The 13,496-nt window shown below is 43.4% G+C and overlaps 1 protein-coding gene across 3 annotated transcripts; it reads right to left on the bottom strand.

Annotated features, from left to right (window-relative positions):
• Nucleotides 1-4,710: 4,710 nt before the first annotated feature.
• LOC120032838 (4-hydroxy-2-oxoglutarate aldolase, mitochondrial-like) lies at nucleotides 4,711-11,405 on the bottom strand. 3 transcript variants are annotated; one of them, XM_038979045.1, is made up of 8 exons: nucleotides 11,281-11,405; nucleotides 10,674-10,936; nucleotides 9,996-10,124; nucleotides 9,114-9,241; nucleotides 7,544-7,678; nucleotides 6,901-6,997; nucleotides 5,260-5,393; nucleotides 4,711-5,131 (listed from the first exon to the last, which is right to left on the bottom strand). In XM_038979045.1, exons 2-8 carry the CDS (start codon nucleotides 10,906-10,908, stop codon nucleotides 4,982-4,984), a joined length of 1,008 nt encoding a protein of 335 aa, XP_038834973.1. In that variant the 5' UTR covers nucleotides 10,909-10,936; nucleotides 11,281-11,405; the 3' UTR covers nucleotides 4,711-4,981. The 3 variants fall into 3 exon arrangements, with proteins under 3 accessions (XP_038834973.1, XP_038834972.1, XP_038834974.1); XM_038979044.1 differs by lacking the exon at nucleotides 11,281-11,405 and having other exon boundaries at nucleotides 10,674-11,025; XM_038979046.1 differs by lacking the exons at nucleotides 9,996-10,124; nucleotides 11,281-11,405 and having other exon boundaries at nucleotides 10,674-11,025.
• Nucleotides 11,406-13,496: the final 2,091 nt, after the last annotated feature.

Raw genomic sequence — 13,496 nt, 5'->3', positions numbered from 1 at the left:
ACTTTTGTTGACACTTGCTAGTTGACTTGCTAGTCGACTTTTGTACATTTGCAATATGTTTCAACGGGGAGGTACCATGAGGAAAAAGCGACATGATGAAATTTCACGCAACGAGCGTTGGAGAGGAACCACTATCACTGCCCGGCCATCCTGAGGTCATCAGGACGTTGACTTTTGTATTTCTAAAGTATTTAAAGAATGCACGTTACATTTGCAATATGATTCAACATCACATCATATTGCAAATGTAACGTGCATTTGCAATATGATGTGATGTTGAATCATATTGTAAATGTAACGTACATTCTCTTAAATACTTTAGAAATGCAAAAGTCAACGGTCTGATGACCTCAGGATGGCCGGGCAGTGATAGTGGTTCCTCTCCATCGCTCGTTTCGTGAAATTTCATCATGTCGCTTTTTCCTCATGGTACCTCCCCGTTGAAACATATTGCAAATGTACAAAAGTCAACGAGCAAGTCAGTGTCCATCAGTCAAATAGATATTTTCAGACACCAAACTGATACCATCTGACTCCAAACTCACTTTTTCCAACTCCTTTAGAAGCCAACTATAACATATTTCAGAGCAGGCCCAAAATTCACAGCGCCTTCTATTTAAACCATAATAAAACAAATAATACGTAGTTATGTTCTAGCTGCGGGTCCAGTTCACACATTATGTTTAGCCCTATGTGAAGCGACCTCGAATCCCAAGTTTCGGCTCGATAGGTCATTCGGTGCCCGAGCAAAACCCTAATTGGTGCTGAAATGCCACTTTTTTCATTGCCTTGCTACGGGGTCCTTGAATGAGCAATCAAACAGGCTCGTTGGGGTCTGTCTCTATGGGCCGAGCCGGTTTCAACGCACCTAGTCTTGAGACTCTGGGACTTTTCTAAATGTCGTCCGTTTCGTTGAGGTCAAAATGAATTGAAAACATGGCAAATACATAATGCTTTTTATCGATCCGAGAACCTTCTAGAGCCATATAATTCACCGTGCACAATCGACCTGAGGTCTAGAACAGGTTTGTAAATTTTCAGAACTCTAGGTCTGACGGTTCTTTAAAAGTTGGAACAAAAGTAACTACTGCAGGCACTGTCTGCCTCTTAGCCCCTCAGTGTGTCCCTCCATCATTTCTGTGTCGGTGTGTATTTTTATTTTTGAAATCTGATGGGATGAAGGACTGATTTACAGTTCATGAGGGTTGTCTATTCACATATATGAAGTTTTGGAAAGATTTGACATTTTTAACCCTTCGAAACAGCCCATTTGACACCAGTTATGGCACTTCCGGTTGTCACAGGAAGCTATAAATAAACACATATCATCACTGGAGTAGGCTGTTACAGAATCCTGAGTTTTAAGTCTGTATGTTAAAAATTGACTGATTTACATAGGGCTGAATGCACTATTTCTCTCAAACTGCAGGTTGGCTATGGCAAACACTTTTAGGGTGATTTAACCACTTCCGGTTGCTCCAGGAAGCTTAGAATCGACACAGGTAGACCTCATGGTGGCCTGATGGACTGACATCAAAGACAGGTTCATAAGACATTCATAACCCACATAGGCTTCAGGTTGAATTGAGAGGTGCAGTCAATGTATTCCTATGGGGCGACATGTCATTGTAAATTGTTTGATGTAAACACCAGCTTTTAACTGTTAAGGGTTAATGCCACAAGGTCAAGGTTAGGCTTGCACAGATCGGGAGGACCTTAAGAACATTCCTGAGGTGAAATTGTGCTTCTAACCTTAACGGTTCTCTCTCTGTCTCCCAAAAGCAAATAAAATTGACATGAGGTCAAAAGGTCATTTGGGTCCATTTTCTTGTAACGGTCGCTGCGCTCAGACCGAGCGAGCTACGGTCAAGCGGGGCATCTCGTTGAACTCGGCACGGCCTGGAGATAATAGTCATGCCATTGCAGGCTTTGTGTGTCTTTAAGCACCGTACTTTTTCACTCCATCCTTCCTTTTTGTGTGTGTGTGTGTTTGTGTGAGAGAGCTTTTCTTTGACATCTGTTGGGAAAAATGACTGATTACACTTCATGAGGGTTGTCTAATCACACAAGTGAAGTTTTGAAAAGATCTGACCTTTATTACCCTTCAAACCTGACCCTATGCACCATTTTAAGGTACTTCCAGTTGACATAGGAAGCTGAACGTGAACACATACCCTCCTTGGGGTAGGCTCTTATTTAATATTGAGTTTTAAGTCTTTATGTTAAGAACTGACTTATTAACAGAGGGTTAAATGAGTGTGTGTTACTTCATAAAATCACATAAAATCACAGAATTCTCGCAGAGCTTCGAGACCCACTTTAAAAATGTTCGTGTGAACAAACTGCAACTGGATCTGTGAATTTTTTGAAAAAAAAATTCCTCTTCGTGAACATCACCAAATGGACAATGTACGATTTCTCTTAAATTACGATAGATAAACGGCTGGTTCTTTTTTTCCTGACACCGTATGCTTATGTACTTTGACGTGAAGCGGTCAAATTGCACCCTACTTTGCGTTTTTGACCTTTAATCCCAGAAAAATGGCCATAACTCAAAAAGCGCAGAGGCCTCGACGCCATCTTGTTCGGGGCCAACTTCCCTTTACTCCAAACCTACGCTCGCCGAGTTTCGGCTTCGAAATATTTTCCGTTTAGGAGAAAAGGCCGCGCTCGTTTGCCCCGTGTTCGTGCGCCTGCAATATGATTTATTTGCCCCCTGGTGGGAATTTTCGAGAATGCAGAGTCCAAGTCAAAAATGTGTTATTTTTATAAAACGGTGACCGAACGTCCGAGACGATTTCTTCGATGATTTCCTGAAAGAGCTCCCCCCCGCCCTCGGCCCGACGCCGTCCGCGATTTTCCGAGACGAAGTCGGACGTCTAGTAAGGGACCGTACATTCGCAATGGGAGAATCTTCACCGATCATATGGCTCCCGTCTCACACTTCCCTTATGTATGTTAGTGCAGGACAGTGGCATTACACCTGGCTCTGTGGAATGTTACCTATAGATCTAGGTTAGTGCAGGACAGTGGCATTACACCTGGCTCTGTGGAATGTTACCTATAGATCTAGGTTAGTGCAGGACAGTGGCATTACACCTGGCTCTGTGGAATGTTACCTATAGATCTAGGTTAGTGCAGGACAGTGGCATTACACCTGGCTCTGTGGAATGTTACCTATAGATCTAGGTTAGTGCAGGACAGTGGCATTACACCTGGCTCTGTGGAATGTTACCTATAGATCTAGGTTAGTGCAGGACAGTGGCATTACACCTGGCTCTGTGGAATGTTACCTATAGATCTAGGTAAGTGCAGGGCAGTGGCATTACACCTGGCTCTGTGGAATGTTACCTATAGATCTAGGTTAGTGCAGGGCAGTGGCATTACACCTGGCTCTGTGGAATGTTACCTATAGATCTAGGTTAGTGCAGGGCAGTGGCATTACACCTGGCTCTGTGGAATGTTACCTATAGATCTAGGTTAGTGCAGGACAGTGGCATTACACCTGGCTCTGTGGAATGTTACCTATAGATCTAGGTTAGTGCAGGACAGTGGCATTACACCTGGCTCTGTGGAATGTTACCTATAGATCTAGGTTAGTGCAGCACAGTGGCATTACACCTGGCTCTGTGGAATGTTACCTATAGATCTAGGTTAGTGCAGGACAATGGCATTACACCTGGCTCTGTGGAATGTTACCTATAGATCTAGGTTAGTGCAGGACAGTGGCATTACACCTGGCTCTGGAATGTTACCTATAGATCTAGGTTAGTGCAGGACAGTGGCATTACACCTGGCTCTGTGGAATGTTACCTATAGATCTAGGTTAGTGCAGGACAGTGGCATTACACCTGGCTCTGTGGAATGTTACCTATAGATCTAGGTTAGTGCAGGACAGTGGCATTACACCTGGCTCTGTGGAATGTTACCTATAGATCTAGGTTAGTGCAGGACAATGGCATTACACCTGGCTCGGTGGAATGTTACCTATAGATCTAGGTTAATGCAGGACAGTGGCATTACACCTGGCTCTGTGGAATGTTACCTATAGATCTAGGTTAGTGCAGGACAGTGGCATTACACCTGGCTCTGTGGAATGTTACCTATAGATCTAGGTTAGTGCAGGACAGTGGCATTACACCTGGCTCTGTGGAATGTTACCTATAGATCTAGGTTAGTGCAGGACAGTGGCATTACACCTGGCTCTGTGGAATGTTACCTATAGATCTAGGTTACCTATAGAATGGAAGGAGCTCATCTTGTTTCAACAGAAATAGCAGGACAAAGGTTAGTGACGGTTGCTGGGTAGGTTGTCTTTCTCTCTATCTGGAAGAAACAGATCGAAAAACATCCTTAGAGCAAATAAACAAACTCTTATTCCTCACATTTCTTTTTACTTCCTGCTGCATTTCATTCATGTCAAAGGGTGCGTCCCAAAATGGCAACCCATTCCCTATACAGTGCACTACTTTTAACCAGGACCCATATGGCTCTGGTCAACAGCAGTGCACTATGTAGTGAATAGGGTGTGATGTGGGACACAATCAAAACCCCTATGGCCATTACAGGTGGGAGGCCTTGGGGCAGTCCTACAGTGTTGACATGTCTCTAACACACAACACCCTCACAAAGGCCTCCTCACATAGATAGAACCTTGGACACGTTAGATTAACAGGAACAGAGAAAGTCTCATCACATGGAGCCACAGTATTTTCCTTTCTTTACAACAATCTGTTTATTTTCATTTGTCTGTTTATTTCTGTATTTTATTTGTACAGGTGATCCCATGGAGATGAAAGGTTTGTAGAGGAGAGGTCTGTCCCAAGAATATAGCAAGGCAGCATGACCACTGATAGGTGAAAGGACTGGATTGGTTATTGCTTTCAACTATCAAGTCCTCTACGCATTCTATGATGCCAACTTCAACCTGGAGCAGAGGCCCAGTCCCCTGTCTTCTACTCAGTCCTGCCCCCTGTCCCCTTCAGAGCCAGCCGTTGGTGGAGAAGTCCAGTCTGAGCTGCTGTGATTCGGCCTCTGAGAGCGGTTGAAGAGGAGAGCGACAGGTGCCGCCGTGGTAACCAAACCACTCCATCGCCTGCTTGAGAGCGGGAATGCCAAACTTCCTGGTCACCTAGCAACAACAAAGAGAGGAGTGGATGGGGGGTGTTATTTAGGGCTATGTAGGTTCACTCAAAGCTGTGCTGGACTCTATGTCAACTCTTATGTAGGGTTACATAGGGTTTATGTAGCTTGACTTACAGCAGTGTTGGGCTCTATGAGGCGTCGCTGCAGAGCACTGGCTTCTTCCCACCGTCCCGACATACACAGCTGCTCCAGCTCACACACCTCACGACCCAGCACGTTGGCAAGCGCACACACACCGCCCACACAACCTGCAACACACACACGCAGTATTAGCTGGGTCCTTTTAAAAGGACTACTTGTCAGTATTATTGATCTGAAACACAGCTTTAACACTCACACGTGACCTGCTCCTTCATATTCCTACAATTTGATTGACAGCTTATGGAATCATATCTAACTGTAATGATTGGCAGTTGGGCCCTGGACCCTTGCGCGCGTGTGTGTGTGTGTGTGTGTGTGAGACTGACATCCGTTATGATTTCCTCAAATATGCATTTTGATTGACAGCCATATGACACACCCCTTCGTTCAGCATCCTGAGGTAGATGAAGGATCTCTGGATCTCAACAACGCAGACACACACACACACCAGATAACACATACACGCATGCACAATACGTACTGTACACACACGCAGTACAGACACACCTACACAGTAGACACACCCACACCCACCAGATCCCAGTCACATGATATTAGTCATCCTGTACTTGAGCTCCTCCTCTCTGCAGATCATCTATATTACTGCTCCTTATAGGACACATCACTACACTCTGTACTATATCACTGCTCCTTATAGGACACATCACTACACTCTGTACTATATCACTGCTCCTTATAGGACACATCACTACACTATGTACTATATTACTGCTCCTTATAGGACACATCACTACACTCTGTACTATATTACTGCTCCTTATAGGACACATCACTACACTCTGTACTATATTACTGCTCCTTAAAGGACACATCACTGCACTCTGTACTATATTACTTCTCCTTATAGGACACATCACTACACTCTGTACTATATCACTGCTCCTTATAGGACACATCACTACACTCTGTACTATATTACTGCTCCTTATAGGACACATCACTACACTCTGTACTATATTACTGCTCCTTATAGGACACATCACTACACTCTGTACTATATCACTGCTCCTTATAGGACACGTCACTACACTCTGTACTATATTACTGCTCCTTATAGGACACATCACTACACTCTGTACTATATTACTGCTCCTTATAGGACACATCACTACACTAACTAACTTGCCTAGTTAAATAAAGGTTAAATAAATACATCTGTATTACTGCAGCAGACACCCCATCAGACTATTATGATCATCTTTACCCTGTGTAAATGTGAGCCGAGAGAGAGAGAGAGAGACAGCTCTGTAGGACAGATACTGTATAATACAGAGACGGTATAATCTGACAGAGAGAACGACTCACTAGTCAGAGGTTCATACTCTATATATCTCTATTATCTCTATCCCCTAAGGTTGTCACATATTCATCTGCAGTACAAAGTGGGTTGGTTCTAGCTAGCATAGGAGAGAAGTAATGTTGTACCCTACACTCTGTGATATAACGCTAAGTGATTACCAGAGAGGGAATTGAGATGTCAATGTCAGTTCCAAGTTCTAGGTTTTACATTTGTGGTTCTTAAATTCTACATTCTATGTTGTAGGTTCTAGATTCTAAGCTATAGGGTCTGTGTGCTAGGTTCTAAGTTCTTACCCACGGAATACGCCGCCATAAGGAACCCAGCGGAACCCGCCAGAACCTGAAAATCCTGCGGCTTCGTTTTGTGAACGATCAGAGCGATCCTGGTGATCTGAGGGACGACAGGAGAAAAACCCAGGGATGTAAAAGGAGAGAAACACAGTGGTATGCGTCCCTATAGGCCCTGGTCAACTGTAGTGCACTATATAGGGAATAGGGTGGCATTTGGGATGCCGACAGCATGTTCTCCCCATCACTCCTCCCTGCTGTCAGGATGAGGACTGTTGTCATGGTGAGCAGTAGGCAGGTAGTACCAAACAACTCATCACTAACTAACTACTGGAAAATAAACAGAGGGCGAGAGAATGGAACGTTTTGACAGGTGAGAAGAGATACTTCAAAAGAGGAGATGAAGGGAGTTTTTCATGCAATATTCATCCCTCTCGATTTTAGTTTTATTCTCTTGTCAGTCAAGACATGAACCACCGTTTCCAAATAAACTTGAAATGCTGCGATGTTCAAAGGATACATAAAACACACACACACAGTGGAAAACCCACAGGGAAAACCCACAGGTCGGTAACTGATCCATCAATCAATCAAATAAATAAATAGATAGTGTGTGTGTGTGTGTGTGTGTGTGTGTGTGTGTACTCACGTCTCCTCCGCTGTCCTTGAGTCCCAGTATGTTAGGGTGTTGGGCCAGTCTCACCACAGCATCAACAGGAAGGTCAAGACCTGTGTTAGCCGGGACACTGTACAGAACTACTGGTACTGGACTACTGTCAGCCACCTGCAGGGGGAGACAGAGAGACAACACCGGGACCAAACACAACCCCCCGGTCCAGGCCATAGAATCAGAATAATTATGTTTCTATTGCATTCTATTTCTATGGTCCAGAATGCATGGGTTCAGAACAGAACTATGACATACATATTACGACATGTGGTTTATATTACGACATGTGGTTTATATTACGACATGTGGTTTATATTACGACATGTGGTATATATTACGACATGTGGTTTATATTACGACATGTGGTTTATATTACGACATGTGGTTTATATTACGACATGTGGTTTATATTACGACATGTGGTTTATATTACGACATGTGGTTTATATTACGACATGTGGTTTATATTACGACATGTGGTTTATATTACGACATGTGGTATATATTACGACATGTGGTATATATTACGACATGTGGTATATATTATGACATGTGGTATATATTATGACATGTGGTATATATTATGACATGTGGTATATATTACGACATGTGGTATATATTATGACATGTGGTTTATATTACGACATGTGGTATATATTACGACATGTGGTATATATTACGACGTGGTATATATTAAGACATATGGTATACACTACCGTTCAAAAGTTTGGGGTCACTTAGAAATGTCCTTGTTTTTGAAAGAAAAGCTCATTTTTTGTCCTTTAAAATAACATCAAATTGATCAGAAATACAGTGTAGACATTGTTAATGTTGTAAATGACTATTGTGGCTGGAAACGGCTGAGTACGTTGTGTTAGCTAATCCAAGTTTATCATTTTAAAAGGCTAAATGACCATAAGAAAACCCTTTTGCAATTATATTAGCACAGCTGAAAACTGTTGTTCTGATTAAAGAAGCAATAAAACTGGCCTTCTTTAGACTAGTTGAGTATCTCAGAGCATCAGCATTTGTAGCTCAAATGGCCAGAAACAAAGAACTTTCTTCTGAAACTCGTCAGTCAACGCTGTGTACTACTCCCTTCACAGAACAGAGCAAACTGGCTCTAACCAGAATAGAAAGAGGAGTGGGAGGCCGCGGTGCACAACTGAGGAAGAGGACAAGTACATTAGAGTGTCTAGTTTGAGAAACAGACGCCTCACAAGTCCTCAACTGGCAGCTTCATTAAATAGTACCCGCAAAACACCAGTCTCAATGTCAACAGTGAAGAGGCGACTCCGGGATGCTGGCCTTCTAGGCAGAGTTCCTCTGTCCAGTGTCTGTGTTCTTTTGCCCATCTTAATCTTTTATTTTTATTGGTCAGTCTGAGATATGGCTTTTTCTTTGCAACTCTGCCTAGAAGGCCAGCATCCTGGAGTCACGTCTTCATTGTTGATGTTGAGACTGGTGTTTTGCGGGTATTATTTAATGAAGCTGCCAGTTGAGGTTGAGTAGTAGAAGTAGTAGAAGTAGTAGAAGAAGATCAGCTGACCTGTGTGAAGTGGTGAACCAGCGCCCTGCTGTCCATCTTGCCCTTGTAGAAGCATGGCGTTACCACAAGAACCAGGTCTGCCCCCGCCCCCGCCATCCTCTCGGTCATCACTACCGTACCTTTGGTGGCTGAGGGGGAGGGGAGACAGGGGAGAGAGAGGGGGAGAAAGCGAGGGAGGGAGCGAGAGATCGGGGTGAGGGAAAGGTTAGAGAGGAGATATAATGGGGGAGAGACAGACAGGGAGGGAGGGAGAAAAAGAAGAGGAGAGAGAAAGAGATTTATTCAGATCCATGTTTACAACACTATTCAATTCCATTAAAGGGTTTTATTGGCGTGGGAAACATAATTACATTGCCAAAGCAAGTGAAGTAGATAATAAACAAAAGGGAAATAAACGAGGAAAACATTACGCTCACAAAAGTTTTGAACGAATATAGACATTTCAAATGTTATATTACTGGCTATGTACTGTGTGGTAACATCTCTAGGTAGGCTAAGTGCACCATGTTAATGTCATGTTGTAACCTACACAATATAGGAAAGTGGCCATCCTTTTCCGTCGTTAACACTGGGGCATTACAGGGGCATGATGTGGTAGCAATGACTATACAGCCCAATAAAAGACTGTGTTGTTGGGTTTACTGGACACCCATTATCAGCCAATAAAACCACATGATATTAAAACTATAGCTGGACTGAGAGGTAAAGTGTCTCCTGAAATAGTCTAAATCACAGTATTCACACATCGCACATGAACACATTTTTGCTGTAAAATTCAGTAGCCATTTTTCATATGGTTCCTATATGTGGTCATCGGTCAGTTACATTAATGAGAGTCACATGGTCTCCTTCTCTGTCACACAGACTCACACAGGGCCTTACATTCACATCCGGATCCTGCCATGACCAGTTTGTCTGTGGGCAGCGCCAGTCTGACCCTCCTCACCACCTCTACCCTCTCCTCATCCGTCAGGTATGGGTACTCTCCATTAGAGCCCTGCACCACCAGACCTGGAACACAGAACATCTTCATCATCATCATGTTTGGACTAATCAAGTCCTGAAACAGCGCCTAGCCCTGAAACGTCAGTATACAGGAAAACGCGACTGACCGTGGGAATCGGCCAGAGGGCACCAAACACCCTCCACTGGGGACTATATCAATCTATTGCACCTTGCCTGCAAACGTGCACCTCTGCGCCTGAGTCGGACCTTGTCCCTGGGCCTGAGTCGCACCTTGCCCCTGGGCCTGGCCCCTAACCAAATGAACTGGCTGACAGTCATAACACGAGGCCACGGACACTACCACGGTACTACCTCCTCAACGCAATATAAAGGTTTCATTGTCACAATTAGGCTATAGGATACGGTTAGGACACTTTCATCGGGAAACGCGAGATCTTTAGACTACATGGACTAATATGCATACAAAATTATTAGATGTATGATCATGTCTTCATTTTCATAATTCATTTCCATTTGCAAAGAAGACAGTACAAAAACTTGATCCCGGATAAACCAGTCAGTCATTGCAGAAATTACTTTGTGAATTGTAATTACCTTTGAAAGGAATCTTTGCATACTTCTGCAGGTTTTCATCCAGTTTGTGATAGTCCACGTCCTCTTTCTGAGTGAACGGAGTGGCTATGGGCGGGTAGATCCCCCCGATGTCCACTCTCTGTCCCGCCGCCGCGCTTTGGGGTCGGCTCTGGGTCTTAGTTGGCTTCCACAGCACAGAGGCACCACGTCTACACACTGCTGGACCGACAGTTCGGAGAGTTTTCACACCGAACATTGTGTCAACTGGAACGGCTGTATTTTGGCTGAAGAAGAGGGTGGGTTGACAAAGTACGGTGGTCAAATGGTAGGTTAGCCGACACCAACAGATGTTGCACTGACTATGCCAGCCCAGTTAATATGCAACGACGCTCTCTAAATATTGACAAAAAGTTAAGGGGGTTTGACATTTTCCCAGCTTTGGAAATCAGGTGTCCTTCCTCAGCGAGTCTAGTAATACAATACAGTTACCCATGTTTATGCTATGCGCTACAGATTGAGTTGTCCCAAGAATATAGGCCTAAACTCTCCAAAGTAGCCGATCTCTATACACGTTCAGTTCAATATCACTATTCGGACATTCTCATTTGCACATTGAATTAAGACATACCGGTGAATAAAATATTTGCATTTCAGTGGGGTGTAGGACCTAGGCAACTTTCAAGCTGGTTAGGCAGCAGCGCAGGCTTGCTTCAGTTTTGGCAGAGAGGAAGAGGTAAAGAGAGGCCCAACTCGGCGGAAAATCGGTCTCCCTCCAGCAGGTGACGTTTTTTCGCACACCAAGCAAAGGAGTTTTTGTTTCGCGGTCAATGAGTGTCGAATTTGGTCAACAACAAACAATGAATGGCTTATTAACCTCACGTGTGCTACGTGAGGTTTATTTGATTGAATAGACATTTTGGAACGCTTAGGTTGTTAGTGTGCTGATATAAGTAGCACACGTGACATCACCGCAATTTAGAGAAAAAACACTTTATATCGCAGTTGTCTCGAGATGGCTATGCATATTCATGTTCTGAGGCAAGTGGCATAGAGTCTCTCCATTGAGCACAGCGGTTGACGTCAACAACCCTCATCGAATATTCAAAAGAGTATTAAAATAATGAGATGTATCCATCCACTAATCTAAAGAAAGGCGGGAGATAGACAGCCCGCTGAGGCGCTTTGTGGACAACGACTAACATTGTCAGGGCGGAGAGACAAGTATCTTGTCAGTATATCCATAAGCTTTCATTTTGGTGAAGATCCGCCCACGTCATGCAGGGGCCACCAAGAAAGAGCAAGACAGTTATAAAATATAGTTACTATTTTTGATGTTTAGAAAAACAAACCTCAGAAAGTAGGCTACTTACCGGTATTAGAACATGAGTGATAATGTTTTTGTTAAATGACCAAATCTCGCATACTATATCCATATGCAAATCATAACGTTTCTTTGGAACATGGGTGATTTAATTTATTATGAGGACAATGGATCATAAATCTATAGAATATGTGATATTACTACAGCTATGACCAGGGCTTCAATCAGTTATAGGTAAAGATGGATACATTATCATGAATTATTGTTAGCACATATATTATCATATGTTGTACAATACCGCCGTCTTCTGGAGATTACAGCCGATATATTACAATCATGATATTATGTCTACACACAAGACAACTCACAAGTGATCCACGTTGAAATCCCAATAGTCCTAATTCACAATTGCTTTACATCAGATTACTTTGCATAATGTCTTTAAAAATATATATAATATTAATATTATCCTCAAATTAAACCAGACACTGGTTCTAGGTATGCTCTTAGAAAAAAAATGTTATTTGGGGTTCTCTATAGAACTTTTAGGGGTTCCATACATGAAGCAAGCGATATAACCCTTTTTGGTTCTATATAAAACCTTTGTGTAGTCTGGAGGCATAATAACCATTCTGAGCATGGTCTGTGCGTCTGACAGACAGGCGAAAGAAAGAGTCCTGGCCTTGGCCAGCTCTACACAACAATATACTGCTCCTCAGCCTTTTGTTTGTGTATGAGAGAGAGGGAGAGAGAGAGAGAGAGTGGGGAGAGAAAGGGGGGGGGAGAGAAAGCGAAGGGGGGAGATAGGTAGGATAAAGAGAGAATTGGGAGAGAAACAGGCAGAGCGCGAGCGAGAAAGAGATGCAGAGTGGGAGACGGAGAGCGAGAGAAGGGGGAGAGGGAGAGAGATAATAGTTTCCTAAAAGCCACATCCGATCCACAACATTCTTTTAGCAGTTATTTTTGTTTCCATTCCGTCTGCCCGCAATGTGTTGTTATGGGAATATAACAGACAGACAGACATACCAGTGGAATGACCATGCTGTTTACGTCATTATAAACCCACTGAACAAAAACATAGACATCTTTGGAATAGTGTTTTTAGTAGGTGCAGTGCAGGCAATAGCATAGGCTGCTATTTGTCCGTGCGCAAAAACAGATTCATTTTGGGTGTAGAGAGTAGAATATCTAGACAGAGTGGGGGGAATTTGATAAGGAATCTGATAATTAAGTCTTATTACATTTCCCACGTGACAATTACTGGGGATGGGAAGCAATCTGGAATGGAAACTTCCCGTGTTCTATTTTTGTGTGTCTCAGTACGTGTGCCTTTTGGCATTCGTAGCCGGCTTCTTCGTGCAAAATGGCATTACGTCACTGCATAATTCTGGCAAATTCTCTCTCTCACCAAAAAAATGACTTGACTACAGGCGGCCAGCCAGCCACCCGCCCCGTTAGTTGCATGGTATAGTAGAGTAGAGAATCAGCATCAACAACAACACCGGGAAATGCAGCTGCTGTAA

The sequence above is a fragment of the Salvelinus namaycush genome, chromosome 39 (assembly GCF_016432855.1).
Source record: "Salvelinus namaycush isolate Seneca chromosome 39, SaNama_1.0, whole genome shotgun sequence".
In the NCBI taxonomy this organism is placed as follows: domain Eukaryota; kingdom Metazoa; phylum Chordata; class Actinopteri; order Salmoniformes; family Salmonidae; genus Salvelinus; species Salvelinus namaycush.
This window is presented reverse-complemented; position numbering and strand designations above follow the sequence as displayed.

Bases quoted from the DNA above. Each gene is read 5' to 3' on its own strand.
- LOC120032838 (XM_038979045.1), bottom strand. From the start codon at position 10,908: ATGTTCGGTGTGAAAACTCTCCGAACTGTCGGTCCAGCAGTGTGTAGA. The intron at 7,679-9,113 runs GTCAGCTGATCT...CTCCCCCTGCAG, and splicing joins TGGTTCACCACTTCACACAG to GTGGCTGACAGTAGTCCAGT. The intron at 5,394-6,900 runs GTAAGAACTTAG...TGTGTGTTGCAG, and splicing joins TATGGCGGCGTATTCCGTGG to GTTGTGTGGGCGGTGTGTGT.